We start from the raw sequence: 16,809 nt of genomic DNA on the forward strand, positions 1-16,809 counted from the left end.
TTTTTTTCCCGGTTTTCGGGTGATTTTTGCGTTGTTCGATCTGGTTGACCAATGGCGGATAGAAGGAGTGTAATGGATGCGACGGGCAGAGTGGATTCGAGGGAAGGCGGTGGTGGATGGTGTGGAGCGATCGAAGGGCAAAGAAGATTACAGCGGCATGGACGTCGGACGGGGAGAGAGCGAGGGGATTAGAGCGAGGGCTCGTCGTGAGTGAACGAGGATTCGGATCGGCGGAGAGGGATCTCGATCTGGGTGGGAGTGAGCGGTGAAGGCGAGAGAGCGGCGGCGGGCCGCCGCCATTGGGCCCTCGGCGGGGAGGGCGGCCGAGATAAGGAACGATGGAGAGAAGGGAGGGTCAGAGGTGTTGATTCTGCTGTGAATTCAGAACGGTGGGAGTCGGAAGATGTGGCGGCTTAGTGATGCGAAGGAGGAAAGATGGAATCTGAGACAATACTGCACGGGAGGTCAGGAGAGCAGAGAAGCTTAATGATCAAGGTACTCAGAGAGTAATAATGGTTGCTAACAAGATGTAGAATTAGAAGAAACAGAAGGAGAACTGTCGCTATAGATTCGAGCTCCAGTAGAACCAGAATCAGTTGATAAAGAGATGCTTGCAACGACAGAGACTGATGACCAAATTAGATCAGAATTCACTGTTGAAGTTGAAGAAAGGCAAGAGCCTGAGACCGTAGTTACAGAGACCGACCGCCAAGCTAATTGGAATCAGTTACTCACGTAGAAGACAAGCAAGTGGTGGAGACTGTGAAGTAGAAAAGCAGGACACTTGACTGCCACCAGAGGCACTGGTGATCGAGTGGAAGCTGAATCAGCTGTTGCAGTGGAGACACAGGACCCCAGTGCGACAGATAAGAAGCACAAGAGCAATTGGAAGTAGTTGTTATGTGGAAGAAAGCTGAGACTAAGACTGCTGCAGAGGCTGGCGACCAAGCTGAACCAGAAGCAATTGTTGATGGAGAGAAAAACGGAAGCGAGAGCGTAGTCAGGAGACCGCAACATTTGAGTCTCTTCTCTTGAGCATGAAAGTGAGGCTGTCAAATGTGAAGAGGGTCCAGCAGATGAATGCTCAGCTGAAAATGCAATGGCATCTGAAGGCCAATGCAAGACCAAGTTGCAAACAGCAGACAGCGGTGAATCTCCTGAAAGTCATGAAGCCAGCTCTATCTGTCGCCTTGATGGCGTGGTGAAAGAAGCTGAATCAAGTGCTGATCCAGAAAGTTCGAAAAACTCAAGTGTGTGTCATGTTGGTGACCAGGAATTGATGAAAAGAAGTCGAAGTGAAAATAAATCTGCTGAAATGTTGAAACCGGCCCCCAGACGCTGAAACAGGCATACACAGTGCAGATGAGCCTGACCATCAGGTCCTGTCAGTGATGCGGATCTAGAACCAGAACTAATAAATGCATATGCTAAGAGTGAAGTTGAAGCTGAAAACGTTGTCGTTTGTTCCAATAATGATACATTTTTGCTAGAGACTAAAGTTTGCAATGATGTGGAAATTGAGAAAGATGTTTCTACTAATCATGCTGTTGCAAGGAAATCAGAACCTGGGATTGAAAATGACTCTGCAGAAGTTGGTGAATGTTTGGCCAGCGCTGTTAAAGGTAACCAAGCTATAGGTAAGGATGATGATGAAGAACCTATTCATAAGGAAGTTGAAACTGTCAAAGAGATCCAGGCTTCACCAGAGGATCCTAGTGGGACATCTGTTGAGGAGAGAAGGTGGATACACAGGTGGTCAAATGGCAGCCATGTTACATTATTAGAGTCCCTAGATTCACTGATGATGAGCTATGGGCGCAAATAAAGCATGCTCAATTAGAACTAGAAGAGAAGACGCGAAGCAGGGATTCTATTGGTGTTGCAGTTCAAAAGAAAAAGGTAGTGAATGCTTAGAGATATCATGCTATTCTTTTGAATTTGTTATTTCATTTTTGTCCACTTATGCTTGAACTGTCACATTTTTTTCAGGCAATTTGTAATGAATACCGAGAAAAGCTAGAAACTGCAAAAGCAAAAGAGAGAGCTGCAAGAGCTGCATTTAATGCTAAGCGACAAGAAATAGAATCTGTCCAGTCAATACTTAACAAGTTAAAGAATGCAACCTCGATTGAAGAAATTGATAGTAAGGTACGGTTTTCTTCTAATTCAAAACCAATTTTCACTTTCACGTCTTTTAATCTCTTCATCCTTGTGTTCCTTATGTATGTAGATAGAAGCAATGGACCATGAATTTCAGCATTCGACCATGGGCTTGAAAGAAGAAAAACAACATCTGCATAATATTAAACAGCTGAGACACCATCGTGAACAGCTATCTTCCATTATGGGCCCGAAGTCAGAGATTGATATGGCATTTGACCAAAGAGACCAGACTGAAGAGCGCTTCAAGGTATATTATCTGCAAATGTGATTTCTCGTTATTTTATTACTATGTTTGATGTACTCAGACTTTTCGTTGGTTGTTTGTAGACTTTAAAAAAGGATTGGATTCCCTTAAAGCTGATCTATCAGAAGCAGAAACAAAGGGAAAAGCGGTGCGGAAAGAATATGATGTTGAAGTCCAACATTTGAGGGATGTACAAGAACAATTTAGAACAGCTGATGAGATTCGTCAAAAAGCATATGGACACTGGAGGTATCTCAAAAATGAGTCGATGGCGAAGGTGTGCTATCTTCTTACTTTAGAATTCTCAATGGTCTTTGTCAAGTTGTCTATATTTAGACAATATAATGCGAGCTTGATTAAATGGTCTACTTCTGTTTCCATCGATTTAATATTTCCTCTTTCAAGATCTCACATACAAGTTGTGATTCTGAAGGGTATTTTCTTTCAGTCATAAGTCTTTTCTTTCATATTACATATTTTGGAGAGGAGATACCTTCATAGACTGCAGAAGAGATACCTATAGTATTCTTGATTTCATTCTGTTTATAATTTTGAATTTCGACTTTGCTTCCTAAGGCAGAACTGTAAACTTCGAAGCTAGCATGGTATTAAAAAAAAAAAAAAAAAAAAAAAAAAAACAGTCCACTGAATGAGTATATTTGGGCACTTATTTTGTAAGATGAATAGAGATACTAAGGAGTTGTCTGGATACCAAGTTTTATAAAAATGGGTTCAGAGGATACCCAAAATGAATGGTTTTTGTGAAAAATGCTTGATTGCTAACTTTATAAAAATCCGGTTTTGTAAAATCTGCCAGGTCATTAAATCTGAAAAATTGGTTCATTGAAAAACTGGTCTCCTATTTCCTTTTTTTTTCAAATAAAAACTGTTTTACAGAATATCAGGTTTTATGATTGTTTGTTGTATGAACCTATTTCCTTTTTTTTTCAAATAAAAACTGTTTTACAGAATATCAGGTTTTATGATTGTTTGTTGTATGAAACTTTACAAACAACCAATCAGACCTTAAGATAGTATAAATTCGAGCCAAAAGAACCACACATATGGCTCTAGAAATAAGGCAGAATTAGTTCCTTTTCTATCCAGCATTTCTTTCATTATTTTCCAAGTCAGGTTTTCGTGCTACGTTCCCTTGAGTGTTAACTTATTATTAATTATATATAACAAGTGTGCCATTCCTCGACTTACTTTACTTAACTATTTATATCTTTCTTTGATCTTGTACTTTGTCTGAAAATAAATTTCTATTATTTTGCTTAATACCACATGTTAACTTTTGCTGGAGTAGGATTCCCTGTATGTAGAGCAGTGTTGAACATCTCAAGCCCTTGGTCTGGTTCATATTATCAGTAGATATATTGCAATTTTTTATCATATATTAATTAACTGCTAGCTTGGCATACTGATAAAAACTGGGTTTCAGTAAAATCAATCATAAAATGGTAAACAATTAGAACTTGGTAGAACCATGTTTTGAATTGTGAGAGGTTGTTCCTGTCTCTAAACAATATGGAAATTGTCATATAATCAATTCTTTGTTGATGATTTTAGTGTTGCCTGTAATGACGCCTTAAAAAAGCAAAGTTTGATGATCATGAATGATGTCTATTTTGGGTCTTGCTGTAGATGCTATCAAATGGTCTCATACTCTTCGGTTCCTTGTAACTTTTCCGCTCAATTGGTCCCAGAGATGCTCATGCTCTTTGTGGCTGAAGGCTCTTTAGACATTTCATGCATTCACTGCACTGATATCTAGATGCATATTGCGTTTTAATACAAAACTTCTCATTGTTTAGTTCTTATACAACTTTTTATGAGTCATTGATCTAGCACATGGCAAGGCAATAAAGTACGATTACTTAAATAGCACACCTTACCGGACAATGAAAAAAATTTAGGGGCTTATTTAATTGAGGGAGGCAGTTAATTATTGGTATCCCCCATTTGACTTGAAGTTACATTGCCAATAGATTCAGAAGATGAAATGTGGTTGAGTGTAGCACGCAGATGAAAGTGCAAATGGACTTGACTGAATCAGCCCAGCCACCCCACCTTGTGCATGTTTGTGGACACACGTCTGCATGCTGATGACTTGATACCCTTTGTTACCTGTTGATAATATTGCAACCCAATCTGCTAGCTTGGGTTCAATTATTATGAAAATCATGGTGAAATTATGATTGCATTTGCATATTCTAATTTGATATTTCCTCCATTTTCATCACTATCAGCACATCTTTTTATTTTTTTGAATTTTGGTTATAGGCTTCTGGTTCACATATCAGTAAGAAATCAGCAATGTATTTTTGTTTTTCTGATCTTTCTTTAGATTTTTCCCTTTATATCTTGTTTTTCCCTGCTAATTTTGTTTATTTGTTTTTGCTCAAAACCATCAAACATATACTAGTGAATTAATGCTAATCTATATCAATCACAGAAGCAGACCCACACTGCATATTGAGATTTTGAGTTTTAGAAAGTCACTTCCTTAACCGTTCTGTGCTTTGTACTGTAATGAAATGGTGAATTTTGTTTTTCCTGTATGGTGAAAATTTTAACTGTTAACAGGGCATGCCTTTTTCATCTGCAATAGCTTTATCTTTCAAGTGCAGGAGAATTACTCTGCCAGAGACCGTGCAACCTCTCATGTTTTCTAGGAATACCATAGATAAATAACCATTCTCAATAAAATGGACTATAATGGTTTCCATGTTACTTTCTATGAAATGATTATGATTTATTGCATCTGTATGCAGAGCAAATACTTTCATATGTACAAGAATGATCAGAGAGCTGCAAGCGAACTTTATAACTTCCGGCGATCGAGAGGGTCTGCAGTTGCATTGCAGCAAACAGGTGAATGCATGTTTGAACTTCAGATCAACAAGTCGCAACATAGCAGTTCCTAATGATCTGCTTGACAGGTGGAAAAAATTATGGAGCTGTGGAACAACAATGATGAATTTCGCATGCAGTATATGAAATCCAACAAGAACAGCACATTGAGGAGATTGAGGACATTGGATGGAAGATCGCTTGGCCCAGATGAGGAGCCACCCGCACTACGTACTACCATAGACAAAAGCTCAAGCTTTGCCTCAAATAACCCACCCGTAGCCATTGGAGCTTCAGAAGCAAAACCAGGAAATTTGGGCCACACTGGCTCCTCCTAAAGAGGAGTCATTTCCAGCCTTGCAAACAGCACAAACAAATCATTCTTCCAAATCCAAAAAATCTATGAAACCTATGCCAAAAGAAACCATCATGGCTGCAGTTTCTGACAGAGAAGAGGTAGAAACTGCTCCAAAAGAGAAGAGTCGAACAAAAGAGGAAGAGGAACAGGCAAGGAAGGCAGAGGAGTTGGCTAGGAAGGAAGAGGAGTTGAGAAAGAAAAGGGCTGAAGCTGAGATGAAGGAACGGTTGCGATTGGAGCAGAAGGCCCAAAGCCAAGGAGGCTGAGGAAAGGAAGAGGCGTAAAGCTGAGAAGGCCCAAGCCCGAGCTGAATATCGAGCACAGAAGGAAGCTGAGCTCCAAGAAAAGGTTTTTTCTTTTTCTTTCTTTCTGGTTTTTTACTGCTGTTAAGGGAGTTCTGAAATTTAAAAACTTCACGCGGTATCTTCAAATGTAGCCCTCTTTTTTGCCGCATAGACATTGGGATGTACTTGGCATTTTTGAGATAGATTTCACATCATTTGTCACTAAACAGTAGCAACATGGATTTTTCTGCAGAAGAATTAAAGAAGGAGAAAAGAAAGTATCAGCCAAGTCAGACACAACAAATGAAGGTGTTGAAGATGGTGCGTCTGCTGCCGATGGTAGTCTGCCTGAAAATGCTCCGGAATCTGGGGGCCGATCAGTAACTGCTTCAAAGAGGCCTTCAAGGCCATTGATAGCTGCAAAGCATTATAATAAGATACAACCTCTTCCCATGCCCCTCCGTAACAGGGGTAAGAGAAAGATGAGTACATGGATGTGGGTGCTCCTGACAACTCTACTGGTACTTGCATTGTTTTGGGCAGGCAACTACATCTCTTTCAGTTTCCAGCCTCCACAATTTGGCTTTTGAGCATATTTATATATTTACACATATTTATATATATTTGTTAGTTACGCGCTATAGAGGTCAGGAGAGGTGTTACCAATAGATCAATGGCAGCCATTCTTTTGTGCACTACTCATTAAGCCTTTTCATTTGGAGTGTTCTCATTTCTATAGTTTGCTCCTTTAGTTTGCAATTGAGATTCAGAATGTTGATACCTATCATCATTTGATTTGGACAGATGCTTAATTAATGTGTTGTTTACATCCATAATAATAGCAATAATATGATTCATGTGCCTGCAATTTATCTTTCAAATCAATCAGTATATTGTTCCTCTGGTACCCCGTTTTTTAGCAACTTTTTTTTTCAGAGTTCCCATTGTAATAATAGGATGGATGGTTCATGAAGGTCCGATGGTTGTAACTTTTAGATTGCAGTGAATATTTTTATTATTCTGTCTGTACTATGTAATTGTAATAGCGAGACCTAAGCTTGCTAGCTGCAAAAACCTTGTGATTTAGCTTATTGTCTTAATGTAGCTTTCATCCTTGTAGTTATTGGCTTATCTCTATATTTAGGTTGGATGCTTACTGTTGATCAGGTGGTGTCCTTTTCCTTGAATGCCTTTGATATTTTCGGTTCAAAAATATTACTGGTTCGAAATTTGAACAGTCTCGAACCCCTGCATCAGTATCAAAACATGCAAGCTCTGGTGTTTATCCATATCAGTTCCAAGAAAAGGTAAGTTTCCTAGATTTGAATTAAATCGTATTTTCTCTCAGCTTCTTTACCCGTGATCAACTTTTTGCTGGAAATGCATAGCAAGCATCACCATCTTGTTTTTTTAGGTTGATTCGCCAAGTGGCAAAGCACAGGGAGTGCAACATCCAACACCATCGGTGCGGCACATTCATGGTTGAGTATGGTAGAGGAACTGGCCACCTCTTTCTCTGAGACCATGTTTTCTTCAAGGTTTCTTTCCCTGGTGTGAGACCTGCTTATAGGATGTGTTCAAGTATATTGCTCTTCATCCTTGGATGCAACTAGTAAAATCTACGAAGGTCAGCCTTTCTAAATGTCATAACCAAAGAAAGAGGGGTTGTGTCAAAGGGCAGCACCTAGGCAACATACGGTATTGCCCTTTGACACATCTCCACTTGTTTCCTCGTGAAGAATAACATCTAGGGAACATTACCTACACGGTGAGAAATATGATGGTTTCATAGGGCCAATATGAAAAGCCAATAACACAACTTTATCACAAAAGGTTTGTTTATGTACCATCTAGATGAGGCCTTGAGGTCTCCTCTAATACTCATGGAGCCTTGCAGCCCTGGTGAAGGGCTCGATCATAGGTCTCCTGATACCATCATCAAGACTCTCCTGACAGGCTCACTAGCACCTCATCTGAGTATCCTAACTTAAAGAAGGCAGAGTCATATAAAGGGAAGAAACAATAGAATAAGAAGTACTCAAGGTGTTAAAAATTTCATTCCAGCAATTCTCCTTATCCCCTGCAGGTTTAAGCATGGTGGGGTGCACTTCACCTTGGTTCATGGCTTCCATCTCCTCCTGTCACAGAGTGAGGTAAGCTGCTGAAGGCCTCTTTTCTGGCAGCCCAAATCAGCTATGCTATTCTTTCATGTCATATCATATACTTTCCTCTCGCCATGATGTCAGAAAATCCAAGGCGAATCGCTGCACCATCAATTTGTGGTGCCTTAAAAAAGAAGTTTTGGGTGGGAAGAGCCAGCTAAGGCACCCTCCCAGATGCGATGTGTGTGATCATTTCTTACCTTAGGGATCAACTCACTGTTGTATGAAAAGCTTAGTAAAGGATGCCTTCCAAGGCTTGCGCAATTATGACTTTATACCTCAGTAAAGTAGGATAAGGGACATTGAGCATCACTTTGTGGCCATTATGTTCCACCAAAGGGGAACGTGATCTTTGTAGGTCAAAAAGAAAATCAAGGATAACCAACAAATTGATTAGCTCTAACCAGTGTTGCCTGGTCGCTCCTTGATGTGCCTTTGAAGTGAGTTAGCCCATTTTATGTAGCCAACACCAAATGTTGGAAACCCAACCAAAGCTGAGCTTTCTCTGAAAATAGGGATGGCAATTGGGTTGGATTGGAGCTGTTACGACATTTTGCTTAAATAGGTCAAAACTCCAACTTGAACCTGATCATTTAATTAAAGAAGCAACCTAACCTGATCTAGAGCAAGTTGAATTAAGTTAAATAGAGTCGGGTTAAGCATTGTCATCTCTACCTAAAAAGGCTGATAATGATATTAAAAGGTCTACCAAATGGAGCATGGTCCAACAAATGGCACCATAAGAGCTTTACTAGGCCAAGGCTAGGATGAGCAGATTGTGCATGGAAAATTACCTTTGAATGGTTTCACGTGGGACTGTACGATGACTCGGATATTGGTCCCTGACAAAAAAAAAGGAGGGGAAAAATGTTGCTAAATTGTTTGCCATTGCATCATCTCCACTAAAGTAGCCTAATCGCGCATGATAAATTTTAATGTTTTCGGACAAATTCCCCAGCCAAATAGAAAGATAAAAAGAGATAGTATTTACATTGGAACAGCTAGTTCAATGTGCAGGACGGGAGCAAGTTTTAACTTGAACAGCTGGTTTCTTTCGAAGGCCAAGTCCTCCAAATATGCAATTATTCAGAACATTTTTTCACAAATATCCACTCAATTTTTCCCATCCTGAATCTCTGCTAATTATTCGTGGGCTTTGTGATGTGGAGCTTGTGCTAACCAAGTGTTATTAAGGGTTCTCTTTCCCTCTCTCTCTCTCTCTCTCTCTCTCTCTTAAGGAGCAAGCTTAAGTTAGTTTGGCTGGACAAACATAAATCTCAAGCTTGACATGCTTAAATAATAGAATCAATCAGAAGTTAATTCAGCAAATATCTTTGGAACGCTTGTGACATGGACAAAGCCTGTGGCCTACCAAACTTTGGTAAAACCAAGTGGGGATCACACTCATCTCCACTTTGTGAAAGCAATAGCACCCCTCACTTTAAAATAAAGGCTTAGGAAAAACTTTACCCTTTAAATCCCCAAAAAGAACGAACTTTACTCGGCCTTGAACAGCTCCCATGGCAGACCAAAGTGAAAATATTATTTTACCATAGGCAGGAAGGGGTTGCAGTGCACTGCTTATTTAAGTGTATCTTAAGCAAGATTCTCTCTTCTCTGAAAAAATGGATGGGGATTTTCTAAGATTTTGTTGCGACGCCGTACATGGGTAATTTCCAGGGATGTCTGATGTCTCCCACCATACCCACCGCGTGCAGTCCCCCTCCTTGAATCAAGCTCTCACTGCCATTGATGTAATTAATATTTCGACCATGATACTGTTGTTATATAACTACATGTCCAACAAAATAAAAGGTTCGATTTCTACTAACACATGCATCATTGTTCTATGCCTTTTGCAAGTGACAGAGATGGCATTCTAGACCAGAAAGATGATGCTTTGACATTAACTGATTGTTCCATTGTTTAGTGATTCAACTGAAAAGATTTAAGTGAAACTTGTTCAGACATTTAGTCAAGGAGGTCAATGCTTACAAACAAAACTCATTGTTCACATATTGGAACCATGTTGCTATAATGTTAGATTTAGTCACATATAAGGATCTCAGATGATTTGTGACTTCATTCTTCTTAACTTGTTAATAGAATTAAATAAATAAACAAAATTTTGTAGTGAAATAACCTCATTCCAATTACGATCGAGCTGTAAATTAATATGACTACTAAAGCAGGTATGGTTGATATAGAATTCCAATCATCGATAACCCAACAGGTAACTACCCTTGCGAACACTCCCTAATGATGACCGTTAATTGGAAGGTTCCAAGTAATTACTACCTCTCTATGAGAGAGCAAGTTTGGATGGCAGTGATCATCCATTTAACTTAAAAGTCTAAAATTAGTTATATAAATTCATAAACATTTTCCGGCTTTATTGACAAGTGAACTTATTCTCTTTCCATGATGCCAAGATTCATTATAGTGCAGGATTTGCAAATGATTAATCTAATGTACCAACCTGTCTAAGGACTCTCAAAATATCAGCCAATTAGAAAACTTAGCCATGTGGTAAGACTTCATTCTGCCATTAGGCCAAGGACACATGCTCTGAGCCTGAAATGCAACTGCTAACTAGCATTTCAAATTTCAAATAAATCTCTCTTCTCATCTCATTCCTTCTGTATCTCAACAAAACTTGTTCTGTCTTTAAACAAGAACCAAAAGGGCATCATTGTTTTATCACAGATGTATGGGAGATGCCTCTGTCTCTCAAAAGAAAGGAAGAGATGCCATGAGTTGTAACATGACATCAACCCCTTTACTCTGCGCCCTGTTCTTTTTTTTTTTTTTTTTTTTAATTGCTTCCTTAAAAAAGATCCCTTAACGGTCATATCCGGGATATAGGTGGGAAGGTCACATAGTGGACCTAGTGGTCGGTTAGCAGCTTCCCAAAAACATCCTCCATCTCCCCTCTCCATCCTTCTTACTTGATAAATCCCAGTATCCTCCCCCTCTCTCTCTCTCTACATAGAAATGGCTCTTTGTAGTTGTAATCCTTATGTGCTCCTCTCTGTAATACTAGCTGAGATAAGCTTATGTTATACTGCTCAGGTGAGTTATTCTAGTGATTGTTTGAAGTTTTTTTTTCTTTGTTTCTGGGTTTTGTATTTATTTTTAGACTCCTTACTCTTTACTTCTCCCTGATATTTGGATTCATTGATCTTTTGTTTTCTTTTCAGGTGCATGTTGTTTATATGGGCAGCAAAAGCAGTGACAGTCCTGATGAGATTTTGAGGCAAAACCACCAAATGCTCGCGGCTGTTCATGGAGGAAGGTCAGACCGAGGCTATCTCCATCTCTTACAGAGTTTGCTCGATATGGTTCTTCTCTATATGTTTGTTTTGTTGAAAGAATTGGTTTGGTCGTTCAACAGCTTGGAGAAAGCCCAGGCGTCGCACGTCTATAGTTATAGTAATGGTTTCAGAGGATTCGCTGCGAAGTTGAGCAAAGAACAAGCTTGTGACATTGCTGGTATGCTACAAATTTTTAATTTTTGAGATGTTTATAGTATCTTTATTGGATTGGTTTGTTGTTCGACTTCTGGTCTTGTAGCGATGCCGAGTGTGGTCTCGGTGTTTCCAAACCTTAAGAGAAGTTTGCATACAACACATTCATGGGATTTCATGGGCCTTGCAACCAATGAGGCGATGGAGATCCCGGGATTCTCTACCAAGAATCAGGAGAATGTTATCATTGGATTTATTGACACTGGTGAGGTTTTAGTACTTAAATTTGCATTTCTAATGCTGTTGTATCCTGTTCTTTAACTGAATGTGTTGATTTTTTTGAGTGATTCCCAAGAGAGCTCTGTTTCTTGGCATGATGTGGTTTGTTCTCGAGCAGAACATGTGATGAGGAAAGAAAAGTGATGTTATCTGTTCAATATATCTTACATCGGTTATTCGAACCCATGACAACCCAAGATTATTGTAATAAAATCTTCCTGGTGTTCCTTGTGAATATTGAAGGGGTAGAAACCCTCAACTCAAAAAAGGAACATGAACGACTTCTGATTGAATGCATATTTCTTTGTAGGAGAGCATGTAACATATATATTGTGAACATATAACAAGCTTTACTATTTGAGCAGAACATGACATGATTTATTACTTTCTCAACTTTCTCAACTTTAAACTATTACTTTAATGGCCCTAATTATGCCCATCTATTATTTAACTTATAAGTTTCTGTTTCTCTAAAATCTCTAGTTCCTTTCAATGATTTTCCGTTGATTTGTATGAATTGATAAATAATATGCATTTGTGATCTATATCTGAACGGATCTGATGTGTTCTGCATAAAAAATAATATCATCGCATTGTTTAGTCCTTAGGTAACTCTTGTTTTGCTACTCATTATGCTAAATCTGATCAACTACTTCTTCCCCTCCCTAGAGAGAGGAGTTAACTCAGTCAAGAAACTAGGATACAATAACAATTTGTAGCTTCTTCTGCAATGGTTTGATATCTGAAAAAAAAGGCTGTTCCTTTCTGTTTAATTTGTTTGATTCTAGGGAGCTTGTTGACTTATGCATATATTGGCTCATTTTCTTTTTTAATATATATTGGCTCAATATTAGTTTCATATAGAATCACTGAATTTATGACAAAACTGGTCTTAAACAGATTTTTATAATTGCAAACAGTCTCAGTATATTAAAAAACCATTAACAGATAGGATCTAACAAGAATCTGATGTGATAAAATTGTGCCACGGATCCAACATGAATGCTTTTCCTTCATAAATATGTTGATTCATGAGCATCCTCCAGGAATATGGCCAGAATCCCCCAGTTTCAGTGATCACGGGATGCCCCCGGTGCCTTCGAGATGGAAAGGGAAATGCCAAATGGGAGATTCATTCACAAATTTCTCCTGCAACAAGTATGTGTTTACACTTGCACAACTTCAGATGCCAGCTATGAAGTACTCAATCTAATGAGCCCTCTTTATTTCTCAATCTTCCTATCTATTCTCACAGAAAAATAATTGGAGCAAGGTACTATCTGAATGGATATGAAGCAGAAGAAGGAAGCAGTGAACTCCCCATCAATTCAGATATGACTGTGAAGTCTCCTAGGGACAGCTCTGGCCATGGTAGTCACACAGCCTCAATTGCCGCCGGTCGACATGTTAAGAACATGAATTATAATGGCCTGGGGGCTGGTGGTGCTCGAGGAGGGGCACCAATGGCCAGGATTGCAATCTACAAGTCCTGTTGGGATGCCGGCTGTTACGATGCAGACTTACTAGCAGCATTCGATGATGCAATTAGAGATGGAGTAGACATAATATCTGTGTCATTAGGCCCCAATTCTCCACAGCGAGATTATTTCAGTGATGCAATCTCTGTGGGTTCATTCCACGCTGCTAGACATGATATTCTGGTTGTTTCTTCAGCTGGAAATGCTGGAATTCGAGGCTCTGCAACTAATCTTGCACCATGGATGCTCACTGTAGCTGCCAGCTCGACAGACCGGGAATTCGCTTCGCACATCTTACTTGGTGGTAAAAAGAAATTGATGGTACATGAACTGTTGTTGCATTCTAATGTGCTTTAATGACTGAATCCATGAACACAAGTTAATATTGACACTAAAATATTCTGAGAGTTTTTTGTCCTGCATGGATAGGGTGAAAGCTTAAATACCTTCAAAATGAAAGCATCAGCAAGAATCATCTCGGCTGCTGAAACCAGTCAGGGATACTTCACTCCATATCAATCAAGGTGAAGAAAAGTGTAATTAGTAATGGGTGATTAAACAGTAAAATATGGTAATGCTGATATAATTTCTTTCTTTTCAGTTTCTGCTTGGATAGCTCCTTGAATAAAACAAAGGCCAGAGGGAAGGTTCTTATTTGTCGCCATTCCGGCAGCCCATCTGAATCAAGGCTAGCGAAGAGTCTGGTGGTGAAGAAAGCTGGAGGTGTGGGAATGATTCTGATAGATGAAGCAGAGAGTGATGTTGCAGTTCCTTTTGCGATCCCTGCAGCTTCTGTTGGAAGGGCAGATGCTGCAAGAATCTTATCTTATGTCAACCAAACAAGGTTTGATGCGGGCTTCTCACATGTTCAGATTCAACTTCATAAAAGCATTCCCCTTTTTCGACATTAGTTGCTCTCTGAAACTGTTTTCAGGAAACCAAGATCACTTATTTTGCCTGCAAAGACCATAATAGGATCTAGACCAGCTCCTCGGGTGGTAGCATTTTCTTCCAAAGGTCCCAATTACTTGACACCAGAGATTTTGAAGGTTTGTAGCTTTGTTCCATGATAGCCTTTGACTGCTAAATTTCAAAACCAATTGTTTCTGGACTTGAAAGGATGAATGTTGACCGACCGCTCCTTTTTACTGTGAATATTTTTTTGTAGCCTGACATCACAGCTCCAGGACTGAATATCTTAGCAGCTTGGTCTCCTGCAGATAAGAAGATGAACTATAACATTGTCTCTGGAACTTCTATGTCATGTCCCCACGTAACAGGACTTGTGGCTTTGATCAAAGCTGTACACCCAGCATGGTCTCCTTCAGCGATAAAGTCTGCAATAATGACATCAGGTTGGAACTCAACTCAATTAATCATTTTGAAAATGCTTTTTCAGAAGTCTTGGTTAGCAGAATATTTAAACTGATAAGTCCAGATTGAGCTTTTTAAAATCACACATCATGGATCATTATCTTTAAGTTATGTTGAAGCTGAGGCTCAAGGTTCACTGCTTCAATATTTAGGAAATTGAAAATATTTATATCTAAAAAGCTGTACCTGTCATGATTCTTCCTTCACTTTTATGATACTTAGGTCGAGTTTTAACACTAATTTTCCCATATTTTTCTCATTCGGAGATAAAATTTTAGCTATTGAATAAAGCTGTAGGTTTTTTAGACTGATGGCAACTCTTATGATGCAGCAGTTTTGTCTTACCGGAGCTTTGAATGTGTAAATTTATCTAAGTTGGTGGTCATATTAAGTACTTGGCCATGCATCAATAGATTGGGTTCTTTTTATCAAAGAAAAAAATGGCTTTCTCAAAAAATAAAGCATCTACATACTTGAATCTATGTGTTAGAACAAAATTTTCCAACCGACTGAAATAATCCTTTCTACAATGAAAACAACAATAGGAGTATAGAGGAGGAGATTGAGAAATTGAAGCTAGATTTTCCCTTTCTTAATATGGCTGCTCATCTTTTCCTCAAGCATCTCATATAATTGAGTCGATGCAGCAACTATGTTGGATAGGAATGGCAATGTCATAACAGCAGATCCTGATGGAAGAGCAGCAAACCCATTTGATTATGGCTCGGGCTTTCCAGATCCCTCAGGACTCCTTGATCCTGGTCTTATCTATGATGCACAAGCTGCAGATTACAAGGCTTTCTTATGTTCAGTTGGTTATGATGACAAGTCTTTGCAGCAAATAACAGGAGACAACAGTGTCTGCATTAGACCTTCACCAATAGCTTCTAACCTGAATTATCCATCAATTACAGTACCAGATCTTAAGAGTAGCTACTCCATCACCCGAACCGTGACAAATGTAGGGCAACCCCGATCTGTCTATCGAGCTGTAGTGTCTCCACCGACTGGCATCAATGTAACTGTGATTCCTGAAGTTCTCATTTTTAAAAGCTATGATCAGAAGATAAACTTTACAGTGAATTTTAGGGCTGTTGTTCCATCGAAGGACTATGTGTTTGGATCATTATCATGGAAGTCTAAAAAATTCCATGTAACAAGCCCATTGGTAGTCAGAGTATCTTCTTCTAACACAGGCTTGTTATGATGAGTTGGTCCCTTAGATCATTTTTCCTTGGCTTGGGGATCCTTGCAGTAACAAGAAGAGAAGAAAAAAATATAAGGCGACGATACAGTGTTTCTCATGTGGAAGTGGTTCCTGACTAGTGTTGATACAACAAGAGAGCAAACAAAGTTCTGGGATTGCAAGTCTTGAACTCTAGAATCAAAAGAATATTTGGGTGCAGTTGAGTGTATATCATCCATATGTTCTGATCCACTCAGTATGGCTTTTATCTGTATTTTCCTACATTACCAAAAGTAAGCTGTATTGACATTTATATTCCTTGAATTCAAGTAATATCTGCATAAAAATGAATGTCTGATAATATGCAGTTCTAATCGAGATAGTGGCCCCTTGGTCTTCTGTTATTGCCTGTATGGAAATTTATTAATGACTATGACTTCCATAGAGAAGAATCCTCTCTCTCTGAAATAGACTCCAGGCTGAAATGGTACAATCTCATCTCTGCCAGATCAAAAATAGGTTTGGAAGAGTTAGGAGATATTCTGAAACTGTATAATCTCACCTCTTTTTAATGCAACTTTCAAATATTCCATTTTTTCTGTAAGGAATATTTTTTGAAGCTTTCTTCTTTCTATGTCTTGGGAAAAGCTTTTTCACTGTGGTATGTACACATATAGGCCACCATGCTGCATGTTTAGTAATCATAAAAAATAATAACAAAAAGACATTATATCTTAGTTGGGTTATTAAACCCAAAATAATAGAAGGACCATGCTTCCCTTGATCAAGTCTTATGTATTCTTCTCTATCATTTCAATTGATCAAGCCAGGTGAGATTTTTTTTAGCAGGAATCAAAAATTAAACTTGATACAACTACGAAGCATTCAAAACAACAGGCAGAGAAAAAAAATTAAATAATACTCTTCATGCCAATGGAATAAACCGTAGATTTTTAAG

At 38.9% G+C, this 16,809-nt stretch overlaps 1 protein-coding gene across 2 annotated transcripts; it reads left to right on the forward strand.

Moving 5' to 3' along the window:
- Positions 1 to 532: 532 nt before the first annotated feature.
- Positions 533 to 16,229, forward strand: LOC103711780 (subtilisin-like serine-protease S). Of its 2 annotated transcripts, XM_039116008.1 has the most exons (19): positions 533 to 1,899; positions 1,990 to 2,148; positions 2,231 to 2,410; positions 2,491 to 2,684; positions 5,185 to 5,284; positions 5,353 to 5,969; positions 6,159 to 7,212; positions 7,320 to 7,532; positions 7,992 to 8,058; positions 11,268 to 11,362; positions 11,462 to 11,559; positions 11,641 to 11,799; positions 12,860 to 12,971; positions 13,069 to 13,612; positions 13,721 to 13,815; positions 13,893 to 14,135; positions 14,226 to 14,340; positions 14,460 to 14,646; positions 15,313 to 16,229. In XM_039116008.1, exons 10-19 carry the CDS (start codon positions 11,283 to 11,285, stop codon positions 15,870 to 15,872), a joined length of 2,193 nt encoding a protein of 730 aa, XP_038971936.1. In that variant the 5' UTR covers positions 533 to 1,899; positions 1,990 to 2,148; positions 2,231 to 2,410; positions 2,491 to 2,684; positions 5,185 to 5,284; positions 5,353 to 5,969; positions 6,159 to 7,212; positions 7,320 to 7,532; positions 7,992 to 8,058; positions 11,268 to 11,282; the 3' UTR covers positions 15,873 to 16,229. The 2 variants fall into 2 exon arrangements, with proteins under 2 accessions (XP_038971936.1, XP_008796284.1); XM_008798062.3 differs by lacking the exons at positions 533 to 1,899; positions 1,990 to 2,148; positions 2,231 to 2,410; ... (4 more) ...; positions 7,320 to 7,532; positions 7,992 to 8,058 and adding an exon at positions 10,407 to 11,139.
- Positions 16,230 to 16,809: the final 580 nt, after the last annotated feature.

Source organism: Phoenix dactylifera, unplaced genomic scaffold (assembly GCF_009389715.1).
Source record: "Phoenix dactylifera cultivar Barhee BC4 unplaced genomic scaffold, palm_55x_up_171113_PBpolish2nd_filt_p 000046F, whole genome shotgun sequence".
NCBI lineage: Eukaryota > Viridiplantae > Streptophyta > Magnoliopsida > Arecales > Arecaceae > Phoenix > Phoenix dactylifera.